Here is an 18,912-nt window from a genome sequence, read left to right on the forward strand (position 1 = left end):
GAAAGCTGTGACACCAGCAAGGACTCTTTCGAGGCTAAAGGCAGAATTGATTGTCTGAGAGCTGCTGAAACTGCATTATAATATTTTTGAGTCACTTCAATCCTCTTTTTTTTTTAAATCATTAAATTTCCGTTTTTATTAATATATTTTCCAGGACTTGAAATGTTCGTTACCAGTTGGACTTGGACTTTCTGAAACCAAAATAACATCTCGTGGCTTTGACAGTGCCAAAGAGGGAGTTGTTGAGGCAGGACAGTTTCCAAGTAAAGGTAAATGGGGTATTTTTTTGTATTTCTCAATTTAAAATCTTTAGGCATATTCTTAAATGGTCAGAAATACAATGTTCTGTAGCTGCTTTGAGCGGTTTTTTATAAATGTACACAATGAGATTTGCATTAGTGACAACTGGTTTATCTTCTCTGGTAGCTGGGTTGTTAAAACAGAGAATATATACTGCACTTGTAGTATCTGTCAAGGGACTAAAGGAAACTACTCAGTGTTAAGTTGGTCTGCCCTTACAGGAAGGGAAGGCCTTGGGCACCTTGAACTGGTGTCAGGCTGAAGAATTTTACTATTACATTGTGTTGAAGTTTTCTTAAGGTTTTGCAGGTTATTGGTCTGGTTTGAAACGTAACTGGAGAGTTAGTTATTTCTTGATACACACTTCACTTACCTAGGGTAGATTAAAAAGTGGGATTCTTCTTGTTAGAGAATCTATGTGGTATTAACCAATGAGAAATGCAAAGTGATAAATAAGCCAATAATGTCACTGTTTCCAGTCTAAAAGCAATAGAATACCATGATATTGTATGGGCAAATGGTATTTAATGTATTATGTACCTTGGACAGTTTCTGAATTGGAAAGATTTAAAATTATCTCAAATGTGCAGCTGTGAAAATAAGTCTCTTTGTAGTCATAAATTTAATTTACATTTTGCTTCATTTCCTGTTTGGTAGAATTCTTTGCTTATGAATGCAGTTGATTTACATGCTGTACTTTACATATATTACAAAGTGAATGCTGTGTTTCTTTATGCCTTTGAAATTAGCAAAATATCTAGCTAAAAACTGGAGCAGATGGCAAACTGCTCACCATTCCTGCCTTTTTGTATTCTATTGGCAGGATAACTGTTCCAGCTGTTAATTGTATTAGTCTGTAAGGGAAAAGTGTCTTAAGATTTTTCAAGCTACACTAATATGTTTGAAATGCAAATGTTCTGTGGAAATTTCTGTACACAAATTATGAGCTTTGGACACTTTAAATATCACAGTTTTTCTCCAAGGATATTTTCTTCAGGTTTTTCCTGATGCTCTTAACAAAATCAGAGAAAGTGGTAAAAGCTAGGGCTTCCTATGAAACCATGAACAAAAGTTGGATGATTGCCCTATTTCTGAAAATTCTGTCGTCTGTTTGAGTGTCCTTATTAGGGCTTCATTTTTGAATGCAAAGTAGACAGTACTGGAGGGGAAGGGCTTTTCAGATTTGGGCGATGTTGAATGATGAAGCATGCATAAGTCTGTGTTAATACTCTGTCAAATGATAAGGATTTTTTTAACTGCTTGTTTTGGCTTGCTTGCTGAAATGATTCAGGTAGGATCTTGCAGTCAAACTTTTATGCCTGGGTGAATTCAGTTGCAGCTCTTACGCAACGTGTCTCTACAGAAGGACACAGCAAGTTAGCTGTCTCTGTCTCATCTTTTCTGTGCAGTTGGATCCAAATCATTGGATTTATTTACCCCATGTTAGTAGTGCTCTGTGGAAGGTTTTAAAGCTGATTGTTGATCCAATTACTTTAAGTGATGTTTTTGGTGTTACTGATAACTAAATTTTGTTGAAACTGCCAAGTTCAGGTTTGATTTTCTTTTCCCTCATCACACTGTTAGCCCTGAAGTACGTTGGAATTTATCAGCGAAAGCAGTAAATGTTCCCCCCCCCAATATGGTGGTCATCACTATAGAGGAAAAGCTTACTTGGTTTTTAAATCCTGAAAATTCCATAAGGATACCACTTCAGATTTATCTGTTACTAAAGAGTGGCAAAGCTCTGAAAAGCATAATAAGCATAATCCTAAAACAGCTTAGAGAGCACACAGAGTGCAGGTCACTTAGTTAAAAGTTAGTTGCTTTTTGTTTTGGTTTGAGGTTTTTTGTTTGGTTTTTTGTTTATTTTTTTAAGGGAAAAAGCAAATGCTGTAAAATCTTTCTTTTGGGAATGAGTTTACAGCTAATGACTTGAATGATCTTCAGGATAACTTATTGCTGCCTGTTTATACAGACTTAAGAGCTGGTGTCAGTAAGTGTATCTGAAACTGGCAGAGATTTTGAGGCTTACTTCACCCCTTAATGCTTTAAGTTCCATTCAGGGACAATGCAGAGTGAACGCTACCTAGACCTGAAAAAGAATGTTTCAGCTGTGGATTGTTATATAACCATCTTCCATGGAATTTTCTGTCTGTACTTAACTGATGAGCCCCCCAGTTGTATTTTGATTGCTCTTACAGAAAAAAAAAAAAATGTCGTCATGACGTAGAGATTAAATCATGAAAAAGATTAAATCATGAAAACTTGGAGTAGTTCACATGGAGAGATGCACCTCCTAAAAAGCATTTCCATCAGAAATTCCAACAACTTTTCTGTGAATACTTCTATAGCTGCTGAAGCAGATGTTTCTTTGTTTTGGAAACGTGTTTCCGTAAGAGTGCATGTTCACGTCTGAGGGAAGATGATGGATTTTCATGGTTAAATGTCCGCTTTTCAGGTTCGTCAGCATCACCCAAATCATCTGTTATATCTCCTAGCAGTGCAGCAGCTAGCAGACTGGCTGGACAAGGCTGTGATTTAATTATTCCCACAGGTATCGAAGCACTGAATGGATAACGCCCTTGTCTCTGCTGACAGTGTACTAACCCCTCCACGTTTCTAATTATTTGATTTACTATCAGTTGGAAATAAAATTTCTGGGGGATTTTGGTGGCTCTCACTTCTGACTTCAGCAGTTTACAAATTAACCTCTGCTTTCCTCTCTCTAAGCTGATTTTACTCTATAAAATTAAAATTATAACTAATCCTAATAATAACAAACAGTAGATAAAATAGGAGTGACCAAAATCTTTTATTTAGGTTAAAGCTGACACTTTTAGCATTTTTTGCCCAAATGGTCACATATTGCAATAGACTGTGGAGGTGGCCATTAGGAATGCACAACACCCGATCTAGGCTTTGCCACTTGACTCATTTTGTGCCTATGGGCAAATTACTTAACATCTTAGTCTGTTTCCTCCTGCATAAAAGGAGAAAACTCAGTTACCTCATAAGGATGTTGAGAGGGTTAATTACTTAATGTTTGCACAGCGTGTTGAAGATGTAAAGAGCACAGCAGAACTTTATGCTAAAGAAGTATCTTGGGGCATCGGTATAACCTTTTTTCCAAACTCTTGCTTACGTAAATAACTTGGCAAGACTAAGGTGGCCGTAAGTAGCAGTAGGGATCAGAAGCAGGAGTACTTAAAATGAGTATGTACATGAATAAATAAAAATGTTGCTTAAAAAGTGATGATACTTAGCAGTTTTTAATATTTAGGACACTAGGAATTTTGCAAAATTGAAACATGGAATCCACGTGATCTACTAGCTTGAAAATGCTGGATAGTGGCAAATTGTGTGGTGATTGGCCCTAGGTATTTTAATTTGTTGCTTTCAATCTCTTCTCTGCTGGTTTTATTCTCTTGGTTTGTAGAATTATTTGTTGCTAATACAATGAGCTAATAAAACTGAAATAAGTAAGTTAAATACTGGCTGAACACATCTTCTGGAAAGAATGACTTTCATTGGAAAAGATCTAAAAACTCTGTACTTCATGACAACAGGATGCCAATAGTTGTTGTTTAATGGTCTTCAGGTTGTAAACAGGCTTTTAGATTGACTAAATGCAAAAGAGTGTTCAACTGTTGGAGTTTTTAAGCATAGATTAAGTAATAAACATGTCTCAAAAGCTGTTTTAAGCTTTCAGTCCACTTAATTCAGCCTGTCACTACATGAAATAGTGATATATACATACATTTTATATCACTTTTAAAATAAGTCTTTCTTTCTGGAACTGATTTCAAAAATCTGCTTCTTCATTTAAATTCATACTGTCATCTTGTTCTGCTTTTGGATTTGCAATTGCACAAATCTTCCATATCTGCTACTTACCCTTAAAACAAACAAACAAAAAGCCCAGACGCAAGGCCTTGAAGATTTGCTTTGTGTCTGACACAGGGGGCAGAGCTCAGCAGAAGAGTGGACCTGTTCTGTTAGCAGATGAAGTAAAGAATCCAGCAATGGAGAAACTGGAATTGGTGAGAAAGTGGAGCCTAAACACTTACAAGGTATGCAGCCATATATGTGTGTGTGTGTGTGTATGTATTCTGTAAGTGAGATTGCTACTAGGTAGGACTAGAGCTGTATGAAGTGAGCTGTTGTTGCAGTGAGCATAAGCAAGAATGTATAGGAAAGGCTTAGTTTTCTTCCAAGTGTAGCACTCTTTGTTAAATCCCTGGTATAATGTGGAAAATCTTTAATAGGTATTACTGATTTAGCAAGGTAAAGAATGTTCCATTTCTAATGTTCCCTTCATCATTCCAAATGTAGAGATTTCAGCACTAAAGCTCGGAATTAAATCTTTTTGCTATTTTGGAGGTGATTGCTGATACAATAAGATTTTAGTTGACATGAAAAAATCAGGCCCATCTCTAAGTTCAAAACTTGTTGTATGGTATTCTGATGATTTTGTCCTGTCTTGGCTGATTGTTTTTTCTTAGTGTTGTAATAGTTGCTTCAATTAGTGTATGTTTTATATGCTTCTACTTCATGATCAGTTGAGATATGACGAAATTTAAAAAATAACATAATAATTGAAAAGGTGCTTAAAGCAGACAACTTTGCTATAAGTGACTCTCACTAAAAAGCTATAAAGTAAGGAACAATTGTCAGGGAGTGCATTCCTGTCAAGTTTTAAACAAATACCAGTTTTGAAAAATTACTTTATGTTGTGCCTGCAACTGAAATGATGGAGTTGTGGGCAGGTGCATTAGTAGGATCTACATCAAACCATGAAGAAATGAAGAATCTGTGGAAAAGAAAGTCTAAATCACTCCAGTGTTCTTTAAGTCCAGATAAGGACATCCTCCTCAGTGAGAATGGGAAGCATTCTACCCTCTAGTAAATGCTTATGCTGTCTTTCTGTTAGAATCAGAAGTTTCTTTTTTTTTTCTCTTTAAATGGCTACTTTTCTTGTCATCAAAATAGTTGTAGCAACTGCAGAAGTTGCAGTCCAGTGGTATCCTGGGGTGCCTTAGGAAGAGCATTGCCAGTAGGTTGAGGGAGATGATCCTCCTCTACTCAGCCCTGGTGAGGCACATCTGCAGTGCCGTGTGCAATTCTGGGCTCAACAGTACAAGAGAGACACGGCACTCCTGGAGCAGGTCCAGAGGAGGGGAACAAAGATGGTGAAGGGACTGGAGCACATCTCTCAGGAGGAAAGGCTGAGGGAGTTGGGCCTGTTCAGCCTTGAGAAGAGACAACTGAGAGGGGACCTCATGAATGCCTATAAAGTATCTGAAGGGAGGGTGTCAAGATATGGAGCCAGGCTCTGCTCAGTGGTGCCAAACAACAGGACAAGAGGCAATGGGCAGAAACTGGTGCGCAGAAGTTCCACGTAAACCTGAGGAAGAACTTCACTGTGCAGGTGACCGAGCACATGGCACAGGTTGCCCAGAGAGGTGGTGGAATCTCCCTCACTGGAGATATTCAAGAACTGTCTGGACACAACCCTGTGCCATGTGCTCTAGGATGGCCCTGCTTGAGCAGGGAGGTTGGACCAGGTGACCCACTGTGGTCCTTTCCAACCTGACCCATTCTCTGATTCTGTCAGCTAGTCTGACAGTGTGCTGTGGTCCAGTCAGAATATGTGCTATTGAGCTGAAGCTGTTCTTTAAAATTCTCTTGTCTCTTTAAAACATTGACTCTTGGGATCAAATCTGCTATACCACAACTAAAGAGGACAGGACTTGACCTTATTTTGTATTTTTGGTACCTTGATTTAGAAAACAAAACCAAAAAAACTCACAATGTCTCAAACTCGCTGACGTGAACCAACAGCTAGAAGACTAATGAAAAATGTTGGGAAAGGGGTCTTGGATCCTTTTTAGAACATTATTTCTTTGACTGTAGTCTCTGCAAAGTCCAGATTTTTAGATTTCTTTCATGGCTTAAGCTTCCCCTTCCTGAAATCCAGAATCACACCAGTTATGGCATAGGAAATAAAGACTAGCATTTTCAGAAAACTAAATTAATGTTTTCTTTTAGCTGTTCCAAACATGCCTAAGGAGATATGTCAGTTGTGATCTTTCTAGAATTCCATATTGACTACTTCTACGCTCTTTTTTTGAGATATAAGATCATTCAGAGAACTTAAAAGTTCATTTTGAGTTGATGGAGTATTATGGAAATGTACCTGGAGATGCCATACATTTGTTTAGTAGGCTATGTACAAAAAGCATACTTAATATGGTTAAGGACAGTGTTTAAATTTGTGGAAATACTGGCTTGCTTTGGTTCCCATCAGAAAGATCATGGGAAGAAGTGTCCTCCTTATCTCATAATAGCTAACTGTTCATAGGTTAGAAGATGCAGAAATAAGGAGAAGGAGTAAATGGTCAGCACTTGAATCCCTCTGAACTTAAAATCCCTGGTATCGATGTACCAGACATTAATCTACAAGTGGAGTTAGTGGTGAAATCTGTGGTTGGGAAGTTCTTTAGGAATCTGACATGAGTAGTTCTTGTGCCATGGTGTCTGTATCAGGGGTTGAGAAATCTAAATTATTGGATATGTTCAGAAGTCATTCCCATATATAAATGCCTTTGCAACTACCATCCCCCTTCACATTTGCCAGTCGTATGCTCCCTAGTTAGTGAGTTAGCATGGAAAGAAATTGCCCTTTCTTCCATAGTCTAGTGACAAGATCTTTTTCTGTTCTTTCTTCAGCCTCTGCCTTCCCCTTTGGATGAGAAAGTGGTTTTCAGTCTAGCAAAAACATTTAGGCACAAGAAAGTCATTACTCTTCTTGACTTTCAGCAATTCTCACAAGCTTATCTTCTTGTTTTTCATACAACTTCTTCAACTTTGAGGGGGGGAAAAAAGGCAAACCTGTTTTACAAATCTCTCTTAACACTGGGCTACTAGTGGAACATTTATTTCTGAGACATGTCCAGTAATGCCTCTGTTTATCTTTAACATGCAATTTAAAACATAGTTCTCTTAAATGTATTTTGGTAACTTTTTTTCTCTGAGTTGTTTTTCTTAAACTTTGCATTGGGTGACTTGTTTTTGAGTAGCATGGTCTTATTCATGACAGTTTCCTTTATAGATACTCTTAGAACAAAGCATGATGAAATTAATGAGTGGATTCTTCTTTGTTTGCTAGTGAGAATATAGAGCAACTTGTGTGCTTGTACTAGTCCACGTAGAACTGGAGTAAATCAAAATAGATTGGGGCATCTTCTTTATCTTTCGCTACATCTGAGTTTAACAAAGTATGCAGTGTAAGTCTTTCCAGTTACTGGGTTTTCCTCACTTGTCAATGCTGGGCTTTTTTAGGTGTTTTGCTGTAACTTCTGAAGCAAATACCCTTTGGCTGAAAATAATCCCTTCATTTGTAATTTATTCTTGCTTTCAAAAATTTTGTTTTCCATGATTCAGATTTTTCTCTTGCATTTCCTTGGGGATTTGTGTGTGTGTGTGTGTGTGTCAGCTCTTTTGGAAAATAGCCAAGATTTGACCATCACTTTCATAGTTCCTAATGAAAGACTTATTTATGCTCTGAGCACACTCATTGCTAAGCTGTATTTTGCAATTTCTCTTGGAGAGTTTGGTAGTAAAGTTATATTCTAGGTTGTGAATTGTTATGCTTGCCCAAATTTCTGATGCTTGACAGACAAATGTCACCTAGACTTAGCTGTGCTTTTTCTTGTGAATTACTTGAATCTAACGAAGTAGCCCAAATAATCTGTACCTTCCAACCTAAACCTTATGGGTAATGACCAGCTTGTTCTCTATGATCATTCTTGACTCTTTCCTGTGTTCATCATTTAGAAAGGACATGGAAGTTCCAGGAGGTTGAATGTGCATCTCCTTTGGACACGAGTAAAGGCAGGATTAAACTAAAGTCCTTGAATTGGGAAACCCTGGGAAAGAGTATTTGGGGAGTCCTTGAATTGGAAAATCCAGTGCTGTAGTGTATTTGGGGAGTATGTTATAAGATAAACTTGGGCATTATTTCACAAAAAAGATAAAAATAGCAGCTTTGTGCTTAGGTTAACTCCTTTCAGAGTAGTTGTGGCCTTGATGAGTAACTTAATTTCCTTGTAACATTTGTTTCCATCAGTAATTTTTCATATGTCTAAGTTGGTTATCCCTTCACCCATTGGGACAACCACAGATTAACTTCAAGTAACTTACTACAGCAGTAAATAATTCTGCTTTCCATAGAGCAATAGTATAGCTTTGCTACACATCTGCTTTGCAAATGGCTTCTCTCCTGTGTCTCAGTCAAGGGAAATCCCAATGTGCATCTTGGGAGGCTCACTGCCAAGTTGGGCTCGAATTGCTGGCGGACAAGGTGTCACGGATCAGTGGAACGTGGTAGCAGCCTCCTCTGTCACAGCCATAGGCTGGGTGAAAGTGTCTACAGCCTTGTAAGAGCAGATTTCCTGCTCAGTGTGTTAATGAACGGCAAATCTACTAAGAATTTGACTTATGACAGAAAAGAAATAGTCTGAGTAAATCGTCTCTGTTTTATAGATGTATAAATAATAACTGCATTTTAATACTTTTGCATATTTCTCAGTAGGAGTTCCCAGTTTTCTAGTCAGATTTAGAAAAACATGCTGAAAACCACCACCTTCTTACTTAACCCCTAAGAAAAACCTCAAAAAGAACATTTTTGGAAAATGCAACATGGATGTTCTGGAATAGGATGATTGGTAGACAAAGCCCAGAAAATTACTAACTAGACATTTTTATGCAGAATAGTAATGCTCCTATTAACTAACTTTTAAATGCAGTGCGCTAAAATGCTTCTTTTAACTTAATGAGATTCACCAAACCTATAAAGAGATGTGTTCTTTTACTTGAGAAACAATTAGTTATGCTCTTGATTTGCTAACTCGAATATTCATCTTAGTAGGAGTTGAGACTTGTCCAACTGTTCTTGCTGAGTCCTGATAAACTTCTGAAGACTGTGTTGTTTTTTCAGTTTGTTGTGCAAACTTATATTGGGAGGGGTGGTTGTGAAAGAATTGTGTGTAATTATATGTCCCTTGAAGCTGAAAATGGGTGTATGCTATGTTGTCTTGAATATACTTGAATCTTTATAATTTACTTTTTTTTCTGCAGTGTACACGTCAGATCATCTCTGAAAAACTGGGTCGTGGCTCAAGAACAGTAGACTTGGAACTAGAAGCTCAGATAGATATATTGAGAGATAACAAAAAAAAATATGAAAATATCTTGAGACTGGCACAGACACTGTCCACGCAGCTCTTCCAGATGGTACATACCCAAAGGCAACTTGGAGATGCGTTTGCTGACCTGAGTTTGAAATCATTGGAACTTCATGTAAGACTTTTACAATGTAAAAACATAGTGGCAGAGATTAAGATAAGCCTAATTGACTCGTGCAGGGTATCTACTTGTTAGCCTCTACTTTTACAAACATTGTAGTTAACAATATATTACATGCTCTTTGTGTTGAAAGCTTATGTTATTCACTTAAAACTATAGGAAATGACTGAAATGACTGTAGTTCTTTATTGTTTCTTAAATGTTAGCCTCTAGTTGATGGTTGAACTCAAGAACTGGCAATTATGCTTTGCAGAGAAGATGCATTTTACTATTAAGTTTGCTTCTAATGAAATGTCATCAAAGTGTTCCAGAGTGTTACGTCATTTCAATTACAAGATGTCTTTGGGGAATGTGCCTGGGAGTAAGTAGATTAGGGCACATTACTTCACTTGTGCACATTGAATGTGAGTAAATTATTTTTCTGTAGCATGTTTAAGCATTGAGATTTGATCTCAAAGTCCTTTCTTAATCAGAATTTTCCTACTAATAAGACTAACCTGTATTCTTATGTTGTCTGGAGTTGCTGAGCAAGAGAGGCAGTCTTGAGATATCTGGGTTGTTATGATTCCATGGTTTAGAAGTCTACGTAGTACTGGCACTTTCTGTTGCCAGTAGTAAAGCTGTTTGCTGTAAAGAGAGAGAACGTGGATGTTGCTTACAGAGTGTAGTAGCTGACTTGCTTCTACATTGCTTGTGCTGCATTTGCAAAGTTAAAACAATTTGATCCTTTGGAAAACCAGTATTAAATGGCTTAATGATTCCCTAAAACATAGCTGCTGAAACAGCTCAAATTATCTTTGTGATTTTAAAAACATCTGTCTTTTCATAATTCTCTTTTCCCATTGAGTTTTAAGGGAGTAGGTGGAGTTCATGCTTGCACAGAGGAACTTCAAGTGACAGCTAGCTGAAAAAATTTAAAACTCCTACACTGATGTGAAGGAATTTTTAATATTAGTCTGACAGATGAAAATCTGTGAATGTAGCACACTTCTAGCAGCTAAGAAATTAAATGATCTGCTAAAAGAAGCTTTTAATAATCAGTTTATTCTTGACACAAATATGGGCATGTGGTTTGTGGCAGAACTTAGTGGTTGTTACGAAGTATGTGCTGAAGCTTGGTGTTTCTTCCAAAACTTGGATGGAATCTGGCATCATGCTCATTTAGTGAATCTTGGGTTTTTTCCCATGATTAGCTTGTAACTTCTAATGGGAATACTGATCTTCCAGGTTCTTTCAATGTCTTGTATTGGTCTGGAATTTGTTTCCGTCATTCACCTCGTGTAGATTATTGAATGGGGCTGTTGATGAAAATCAAATAAAGGTTTCTGCTGCTGTAATAAAAGTTATCTGACCTTTGCCTCTTGGAGACTTTCCTGGTGTTTGTCTCTTTCCTCTTTGCATTTTCCCTCTGTTTAATCTGCAATGTACTATCATCTGTAGCCTGGCCTACTTTTGGATATTTGGATTGTTGCCTCTAAAACTTGTGCAGGACTAAAAGTAAAATTTCTGAATAGTTAGTCTTTAATGTGATAACAGTATATAAGCTTAAATAAAATTTAAAAAAACTCCAAGTCTCAACGTAATACTTCTTCTTTTATACATGATAACAAAACGAAATTTTAATGTGGTATCTGGTGAGGTATTACTTAATGTGAATGGGTTGCTGTTTCTCTTTCGGATACAAAGGTAACTCCTAGTTCCAGGCTCATGTGCCTCTAACTATATAGGCAGATGAATCCAAATTTTAATTGACCTGAGCATAAGGTGTGAAATGAGCGTAGACTCTTGGTACAGAAAGGATTTCCTATGTGTTTCATAAGAGATAATCTGCAGAGGTCATGGACAAAGCTCAAAAGTGTGTATGAAACTGTGAGCCATTGGAAGGACACGGTTGTTGGTTAGCGCGTTCCTTAGTACTGCAGGCCGCTGCAGTCCCATCCTTCGTACCTCCCCCTTTGAAGTGGTAGTGTTGTTCATTTGGGATGATCTGAGTGAGAGGACCAGCTGGAAAACTAATTGCAGTCTTGCCTGCAGAAGGAAAAAGAGATGAGACTAAGCTGCTGCAAGGGGCAGTCCTGCTGCTGTTGTCTTTGCCAGCATGCTGCTATTTGTTCTCTGTGCTAGCACTCGTGTTAGCTGTGTAGCCGGCAATGTTAGAGCAAAGCCAGCTGGAAAATACTGTTTTGGGGTTTTTTTCCAGCAAAATCTGTAGCAATTTAGCCAACTGCTTTTGCTGCCCAAAGCAGCTGTACAAAGCAAAGATGACAGATCTTTAGCAGTGTTTACAGGGCTTAGCTCATGAAAACTTGCCCTAAGTTCTCTTTCTTTTTTCTTCTCCTTCAGTTGCTCACTTCCACTGCATCCTCTTTTCTAGAGGATTCTTGTCTTACCGTTGCCCATTATGCATTACCCTTACTGTCGTGAACTTGTTAACATGAAATATCATTTGGCTCTGGTGTTCATTTTCTAGACAGATGAAAGGAGACTGGGAGAATACAGCACTTCTGAGTCAGTTGTTGGCAGTGTGCAAGCTCTAAAAAGGCCCAAGTTCCAGATACAAACCTAGTATGTTTTACAGTCATTACAACCAGAGATTGTACTCTTTTGTGAGAACTCCCATCTGTAGAATACGGAGATGCCATATGGATGACATAGATATAATAATTGGATTCATTTGGCATCCATGCATTAGGAAAATCTTTGCAGCTTTGGTCAGTCTACACTGCTGTTAACAAAGAGACATGGACAAACATATATCTAAATGTGGCTGAAATGCCTTGGAAAGAATTTTGCCCTTGTCCCTTTGAAATTGATGTATGAGCTACATTAATATTTTTATTTGTTATTCATTATAATGCTCTGCTCTTCAATTATTTACAGCCTATTAAACCGTGATAGATGCTGGGGGTTTTTTTGCAGTGCTCCTTTCCAGAATGTAAGAATAAAACTTAATAGCTAATTAATGCTGTGTGCCCTTGCGCATTTAGTTACATTACTGTATTTAATGTAGTGGTGTCTCTGTTCGTATTAAAGCATTACCTAGACAACCACGAGAGATGCTGGATTAAAACCCTGCTGAATGACAATGCGAAGATTGCATTAGCACTTACTTTTAAGTAACATTCAAGATACCAGAGTGCAGAAAAATCACATTATAAAATAGGATTTAACATCATGTGTGGTAACAAAATCTAAACCATGTTTTACTGATGGTGGAGAGATTTCATAAGAACTGTGAACTGAATATGGTATCAAAGTCATATTGGTTTAATCATAATCATACCCAAACGGAAGTGAAAGAACTGACACATCTGTGTTTGCATTTTTTTATGTATTTGCTGATGAATGTTATGATTTCAGTTGATCTACAGCTTTTGTTTTCTCTGTTCTTTGTTTATAGGAGGAGTTTGGCTACAATGCAGATACGCAGAAACTTCTAGCCAAAAATGGAGAAACCCTTCTCGGGGCTATTAACTTTTTTATTGCCAGTGTGAATACACTGGTAAATAAAACAATTGAGGATACGTTGTTGACTGTGAAACAGTATGAAAGTGCCAGGTAGCTATCCTGTGTCTAGCTCTTTTCATTATGAATTAATTCTTGGGAAGCAGACTCTGTAGCAGCTTAGGCTGTGTATTTGAGTGACTAACCTGTCAGATAAAAACCTTGTAACACAGCTCTCATCTAATGAGGGTTTCCGTTTAACTATAACTGATTGCACAGATCTTCAAATGTTTTGTACATGTTCCCTTGTAGACTGAATTTTACTTGTTAGCTGTAGGAGTAATTATAGCTGGCATTTCCCGCGTGCTAGATTAAGGTAGCTTTCTAAGGTAGCGTGACAGTGGAAGATTAGCCCTTCTATCCAGCTGCATTGCAATAGGTAAAATAATCTCTGTGACTGAAAGACATTTACTCTTGTGCCTCTGTTGATGAACAATGCCTGCAATTCACACTTCAGTTTTTATGCAGAAGTTGCAGGCTTGGTCAGAAAGGGGAAAATAAAACCGGACTTTCTCAGTGAGCGAGGAATGGCTTTCCTACCCTGGAGAAGGTTACTTTTAGATGTGGCATAGCACTTTAAAGCTGGGTTCCTTTTTCCTGCCAGGAACTTGTAGTTATTTCTGATGAGTGGTTCCATTCTGACTTTCTTTCACAATTTCTTTTAATTTGACAAAGGATGTAGTTCATGCACATAATTTTTTGTGATTCTGTGGATTTTTTTAGGTCAGAAAGTGCAAACTGCTTGAGTTTTGAAGTTCTTTCCCTCTCTTTTTTAATTGTTCTGTTCTAGTGCTTATTTTTAAGCAAAATAGTAAGTTATTGTTTTGATATTTAGGTAAACTTTCAAAGGCATGAAAGGCAGAATTAATGTGTAGATAAGGTATTGCTTTATTTTTGGCATGTTAAAAAAAAAAAAAAGAATTGGTTCATACGTTTTCCAGGTATCCCCTTGAAAATTTGTGCAAAATACATCTGCTGCAGTTGTTTTTGTCAGTCATTTTCTATATATGGTTCTTCCCTCCTGAAATACCTTCATTGCTTTCTCTTTCTGTTCACTAAAGAAATCAAATACTTTGCCATTTTAATAAGGCAAATAAATTACGAAGGTTCTTCACTGACAGGGCCGGTTCGTCATTTTGCACTGTGAAAATAGGTTGCATTTATTTCTGTGCCTCTTCTTTCCTGTCCCTAGTTGCGCTTCAGTGTTCATCTGTTCCCATCTTTTATCTGCTCTCTATTAGTTTAATAGTTTCCTTTTTGGAATTAAGCCATAAATTACATATAAATCCTCAATTATAGTGGCAATGAGAATCAGGAAGAGCCCTGTGAATATTATTCCTCTTACCTCTGAAAAGGTTGTATTTTATTTTTGAGCAGTTATATCAACTGAAAACTGTGTTTTATAACCGGTTTTTAATCCTTATTTGTTTCCAGTTTAAGAAATGTTTGTGAGAAAGCATGTTTAAAAGGCCAGAAATAGTGTGGTTTGTCGCATTAAAATTGGTGGATATGCTAGGTTCCATCATTTGACAGCTACAGAAAACTGTGGAAGGAAGAGTAATGCTTTGGGCAGGGCTGCACCATCTTTTTGCAGTCTGTTTTTTCCATAGGACAGACAAGTTCTCAGAAAAGTGTTGTGGAAGAGTTATGAAACTGCCCAGTTAATGCATATGGAGAAGCGTGGAGCATGCTGAAAGTGCTTTAGGTCAGAGTTTGGTATAAGTGACCTGTTCCTCAAACATCTGCTTAAAGGGGGTGTCATGCTCTTGATGTGTCTCTTACTCTTAACACAAGCTCTCCATTGAACTGATTCAACAGCAGAAGAATGACCTGAAAAATATTTGCTACCTTTTTCTGGGTTAGTAGGTTGAGATGTCCCAGGAAAAGCTCTGACTACTGAAGCCTGTACAAAACAGAGGGCTGAGAGCATGTGACCGAGGCAGAAACAGAAAAGGGAGGGTGCTTGTTGAGGCAGTTTTATACATGTGCTTCAGAGTGGGCTTGTTTGGTAAATAGGAGCAGGGAGGAAAAATACTTAACCAGTTTTTAAAATTTTTTCTGTACTTAATTGTGAGGTCAGTTTTGAGACGCTACCCTTAGATTTTTTTTGGTTTTTTCCCCCTTCTCCTCTTTCTTCTCAGGATTGAATACGATGCTTATCGAACAGACCTGGAAGAGCTGAATCTTGGCCCTCGTGATGCAAACACTCTGCCAAAGATTGAACAATCACAGCAACTGTTTCAAGTGCATAAAGAGAAATACGACAAAATGCGTAATGACGTATCTATCAAATTGAAATTTTTGGAAGAAAATAAGGTAAGCTGCTAATTCTCATGTTATGTTTAGGAGTTTTGTTCTAGAAGTTAACTGCTTTCTAGAAATATTTTAAGTTGTTATATCTTGAAATAGATATTCATTTAAAAGTAGAGCAAGCAAAGAAAATAAGCTGAATTTTCTGAGTTCTTGCTATATCACTGGAGGACACCCTTTTAGAGCAGGCAGCTTTAGAAGTCCCTAAGCAAGCTGCTCCAGCTACAAATGGCAAACATTATGGCAGTAAATTTCGTGTTGATACAGGAGGTTTCAAGTTTGCAAAAGCATTACTTTTCCAGTTTACCATATTTAATGGTTAAATGAGTCACATAATTACTGATTTAATATTCAAAGTAATATGCATGTTTGGCAACACTGTCATGGAGGTTATGCACAATAAAAGCGAGAGAACTATGAAGAGGCTTCTTCAAAATTAAGCTTTAAGAATTTGAACTGAGAAGTACTACTTTCTGTAATTAATTCCCTTATAGTTTCTTAATTTAAAACAGGACTCTTGAACTGTTGATTGGAAGGGTGGGGTTTTTTCCATAAGTGTTTATTTCAACCCTACCATTTCATTGATATCCTCTTAATGATGGTATTCTTACCCTTCTTATTCTACCAGGCAAAAATAAAACTGCCATACAAAACAACCTTTAAATTGTTCTGTGATAAATGAGTCCTTTTAAATTGTCTCTAATTAGATGTAAAAAGTATGGTCTTTCAAGATCTGATTTTTGTTCCTAGTCATGGTAAGGGAGATAGTTATAATCATGTGTGGCTGTATTTCCCATGTCTTCAGAGGAAGGAAAATGTGATTAAAATATAGATAGATAGTTGTCAGTTTATCCAGGTCTCTTAGTGGATTAACATTTTCAATATGGCTTGATTAATTTATTTTAAAAATTTAAACACAGGTAAAAATAGTCTGTCAAAGAATACATGACTGGCCCCAGATGACAACGATAGCAAACCATGTTCCTTGGAGGAAAATTTAAGGGAAAAATCATGGGGACAAGCTAAACCAATTAAAATGGATTATTACTTTGTATTTTTGAATATATTATCACATATGCAGTTGCATCCACTTCTTAGAATAAAAATAGAGGTCAGGGAAGAAATGTGAACCATCAACAGATGATAAGAGAAAAAAAATCGAGAAAATAAGCAAACATTTTGGTTTCCATAACGGTACACGCTTAAAACATAGCTCCTGAGCGCTGTTCCTTCATAAAGGCATCTGCATTAGGACTCCCTGGTCTGGAATCACATAGCCATCAAAAGTTGGCTTTGTGATGGATCATATGATCAGGTGACTAAAAAATTGGTGTTGGCCTAACTTTATTTCTGGTTCTTGCTGAAAAAATTGGAAAATAAAAGGATTGAAAAAATCCATATTAAAATTAATTTTCTTGAAGAAGCTGAAGTCTAATCTAAATGCTGATACTGATTCTTAAATTAGAAAATGCTCCTAAGAGCTGTGTTTTAAAACTATGCTAGGTTGAAAACAGATATGCTGAAGGTGTCTTCCCATTCTCCCTGCCTTTGTTTTCATTTTTCAGTAAGTTTTTGCTACCGCTACAATGTACTTCTGTTAAAATTGTTTGATCCTTCCAGCTCATCTCTGTACAGGAATTCTGATGCTTAAGTTCGAATTAGTTTAAAATAGGACTTACCCTTCTTCCTCATGGTTTCCATTATCTGTATAATACACTGATCAATTTATGTTTATATGTATAGGAAGGCTTCAGAGCAAAAGCATTTTATTTCCATCTTGTACAAAACAAGTTTCCATAATTTTTTTAAACTAAATTAGATGGTTTAGGGAACACTGAAGAAGTTGTCTTCCTAGTGACAGTCTTGAATTAGACCAAGCATCCTGTTAGCAGTCACAGCCTAAAATTGTTTCTGAAAGAGATTGTTTTTTCCTTCCTGCCTTTTAGATTAATACAGTAGGGAATCTCACATGCTTAAGCCTTTTTATCAGTAGTTGACATTTCTCAGTTTTGACACTAGAGATGTAAAAATTCTTACTAAAGGGTGCATGTAATTTTGTTCCCAAATGAGCTACAGAAAGGACTTCCTTTGCACTTAAATAGTGGCTTAAGTATAATTACCTGCTAAGAGCTTTTCTGAGGTAAGCTTTATTTTTTTTCTATTTATTGTGTAAGATGACATTTTGCCATCATGGCAATAGTTTGAAGTGAGTGAAGGAAGTAACTTACCTGCGGTGGAGGAGCAGCAAGTAGGATGGCTTGTGCCTGCCTTGGAGAAGAAGAGCATAAATTGATGGAGAAGCAGTGGAAAGTGATGTGTTGCTGTCTTCATCAGAGCCCCAGCACTGCGGCCCATAGCAGCAGTGTCTGAACGTTGCACTGCAGTGGCCCTGGCCAGAAAAGCTCAGTCTGTGGTTTGCAAATCCTTTGTTTCCTACAGCTGGGAGCGCTGGCACAGAAGCACTGCCTTTTACACTTCAGCTGCCTTTCTAAAAAAAAGTGTAAGAAGGGGGAGCAGGAGCAGCAACAAATCTGTGCTGTCTGTTCTTGGTGGTGTATTTCTGTGAAGTACTTGTTCTCAGCATAAAGTGAGCATTTAACTTTTTATAATGGCTGTAGGTGAACAGAACTTTGTTTTCTGAGCAAATACACTCAGTGTCATTTCTTTATGAGAATCTGTTTTAAAGAGATTAGCTACTGGAGGAAGGGAGTATTTGATATTCCAGGAGGAGCAGAAAGAGAGATCAGGGGAATCTTTGCAGAGTTCCCTTGTAACATTGGTTGGTAGGACTGAGATGGGTCCCAGTGTCTGTCTGATAACATTTCTTAATTAAGTGCAGAGATCAGATATAGAACAGAATAAACCCGAAACAACTTCTTAGTTCAGGTTTTCCCTGTTCTTGCTGTTTATGGCAGCATAAATCCATTGGTTCAGTTGGGAGCAGTTCAGCTATCAGCAGTGTGTTCCTAGTAAATGGTGCTACAAAGAACCTCTAAAGCCAGTTTAACTGGCTGGTGGGCTCCAGCTGGTCTGTGTTGCTGCAAATGTCACCAAAGAACCCATAATCTAGCTGGCCCTATCTAGCTTTTCCCTATATGGGGAAAAGGCATCGCATGGTTGCAGTCCCTTTGTGCCTGTTCTTTGTGCTAGTATTTCAATTAAAAGCCCTCAAAGGTTCAGAGAGCTGCATTACAGTAAAGCTGGAATTGCAAGTTTCTGTCTGTAAAACCAAGATACACAAGATTTCTATTGACTTTTATTACAGCATTTGATCTTGAAGTTAGAACTCATTTTTCTTAATGTTGTTACAAAGTTTTATTGGTGCTATCCCCAGCTGACAAGAGTTCCATAGAAATTTGTAGCATTTGCTAATGGCTGTAAGAATAGTTGCATTCAAAATCTGTATCTTACAAATAGATTTTTTTTTTAATA

General features: G+C 37.4%; 1 protein-coding gene and 1 long non-coding RNA gene across 7 annotated transcripts in view; one reads left to right on the forward strand and one right to left on the reverse strand.

The window, feature by feature from the left end:
• The window catches only part of ARFIP1 (ADP ribosylation factor interacting protein 1), a 41,317-nt gene that overhangs the window by 16,792 nt on the left and 5,613 nt on the right, over positions 1-18,912 (forward strand). For 4 of the 6 annotated variants that reach the window (XM_032109629.1, XM_032109626.1, XM_032109627.1 and 1 more), the window contains 6 exons: positions 155-269; positions 2,759-2,854; positions 4,261-4,370; positions 9,439-9,660; positions 13,067-13,224; positions 15,312-15,486. In XM_032109629.1, coding sequence (XP_031965520.1) covers positions 155-269; positions 2,759-2,854; positions 4,261-4,370; positions 9,439-9,660; positions 13,067-13,224; positions 15,312-15,486 — 876 coding nt within the window. The remainder of the gene's footprint in view (positions 1-154; positions 270-2,758; positions 2,855-4,260; positions 4,371-9,438; positions 9,661-13,066; positions 13,225-15,311; positions 15,487-18,912) is intronic. The other 2 variants (XM_032109628.1, XM_032109632.1) reach the window with 2 other exon arrangements.
• On the reverse strand, positions 10,690-17,887 carry LOC116444328. Its single transcript, XR_004240276.1, has 2 exons — positions 17,709-17,887; positions 10,690-11,694 (listed from the first exon to the last, which is right to left on the reverse strand). It is a non-coding gene; the product is annotated as an uncharacterized LOC116444328 (long non-coding RNA).

This window comes from Corvus moneduloides, chromosome 5 (genome assembly GCF_009650955.1).
Source record: "Corvus moneduloides isolate bCorMon1 chromosome 5, bCorMon1.pri, whole genome shotgun sequence".
In the NCBI taxonomy this organism is placed as follows: Eukaryota; Metazoa; Chordata; class Aves; order Passeriformes; family Corvidae; genus Corvus; species Corvus moneduloides.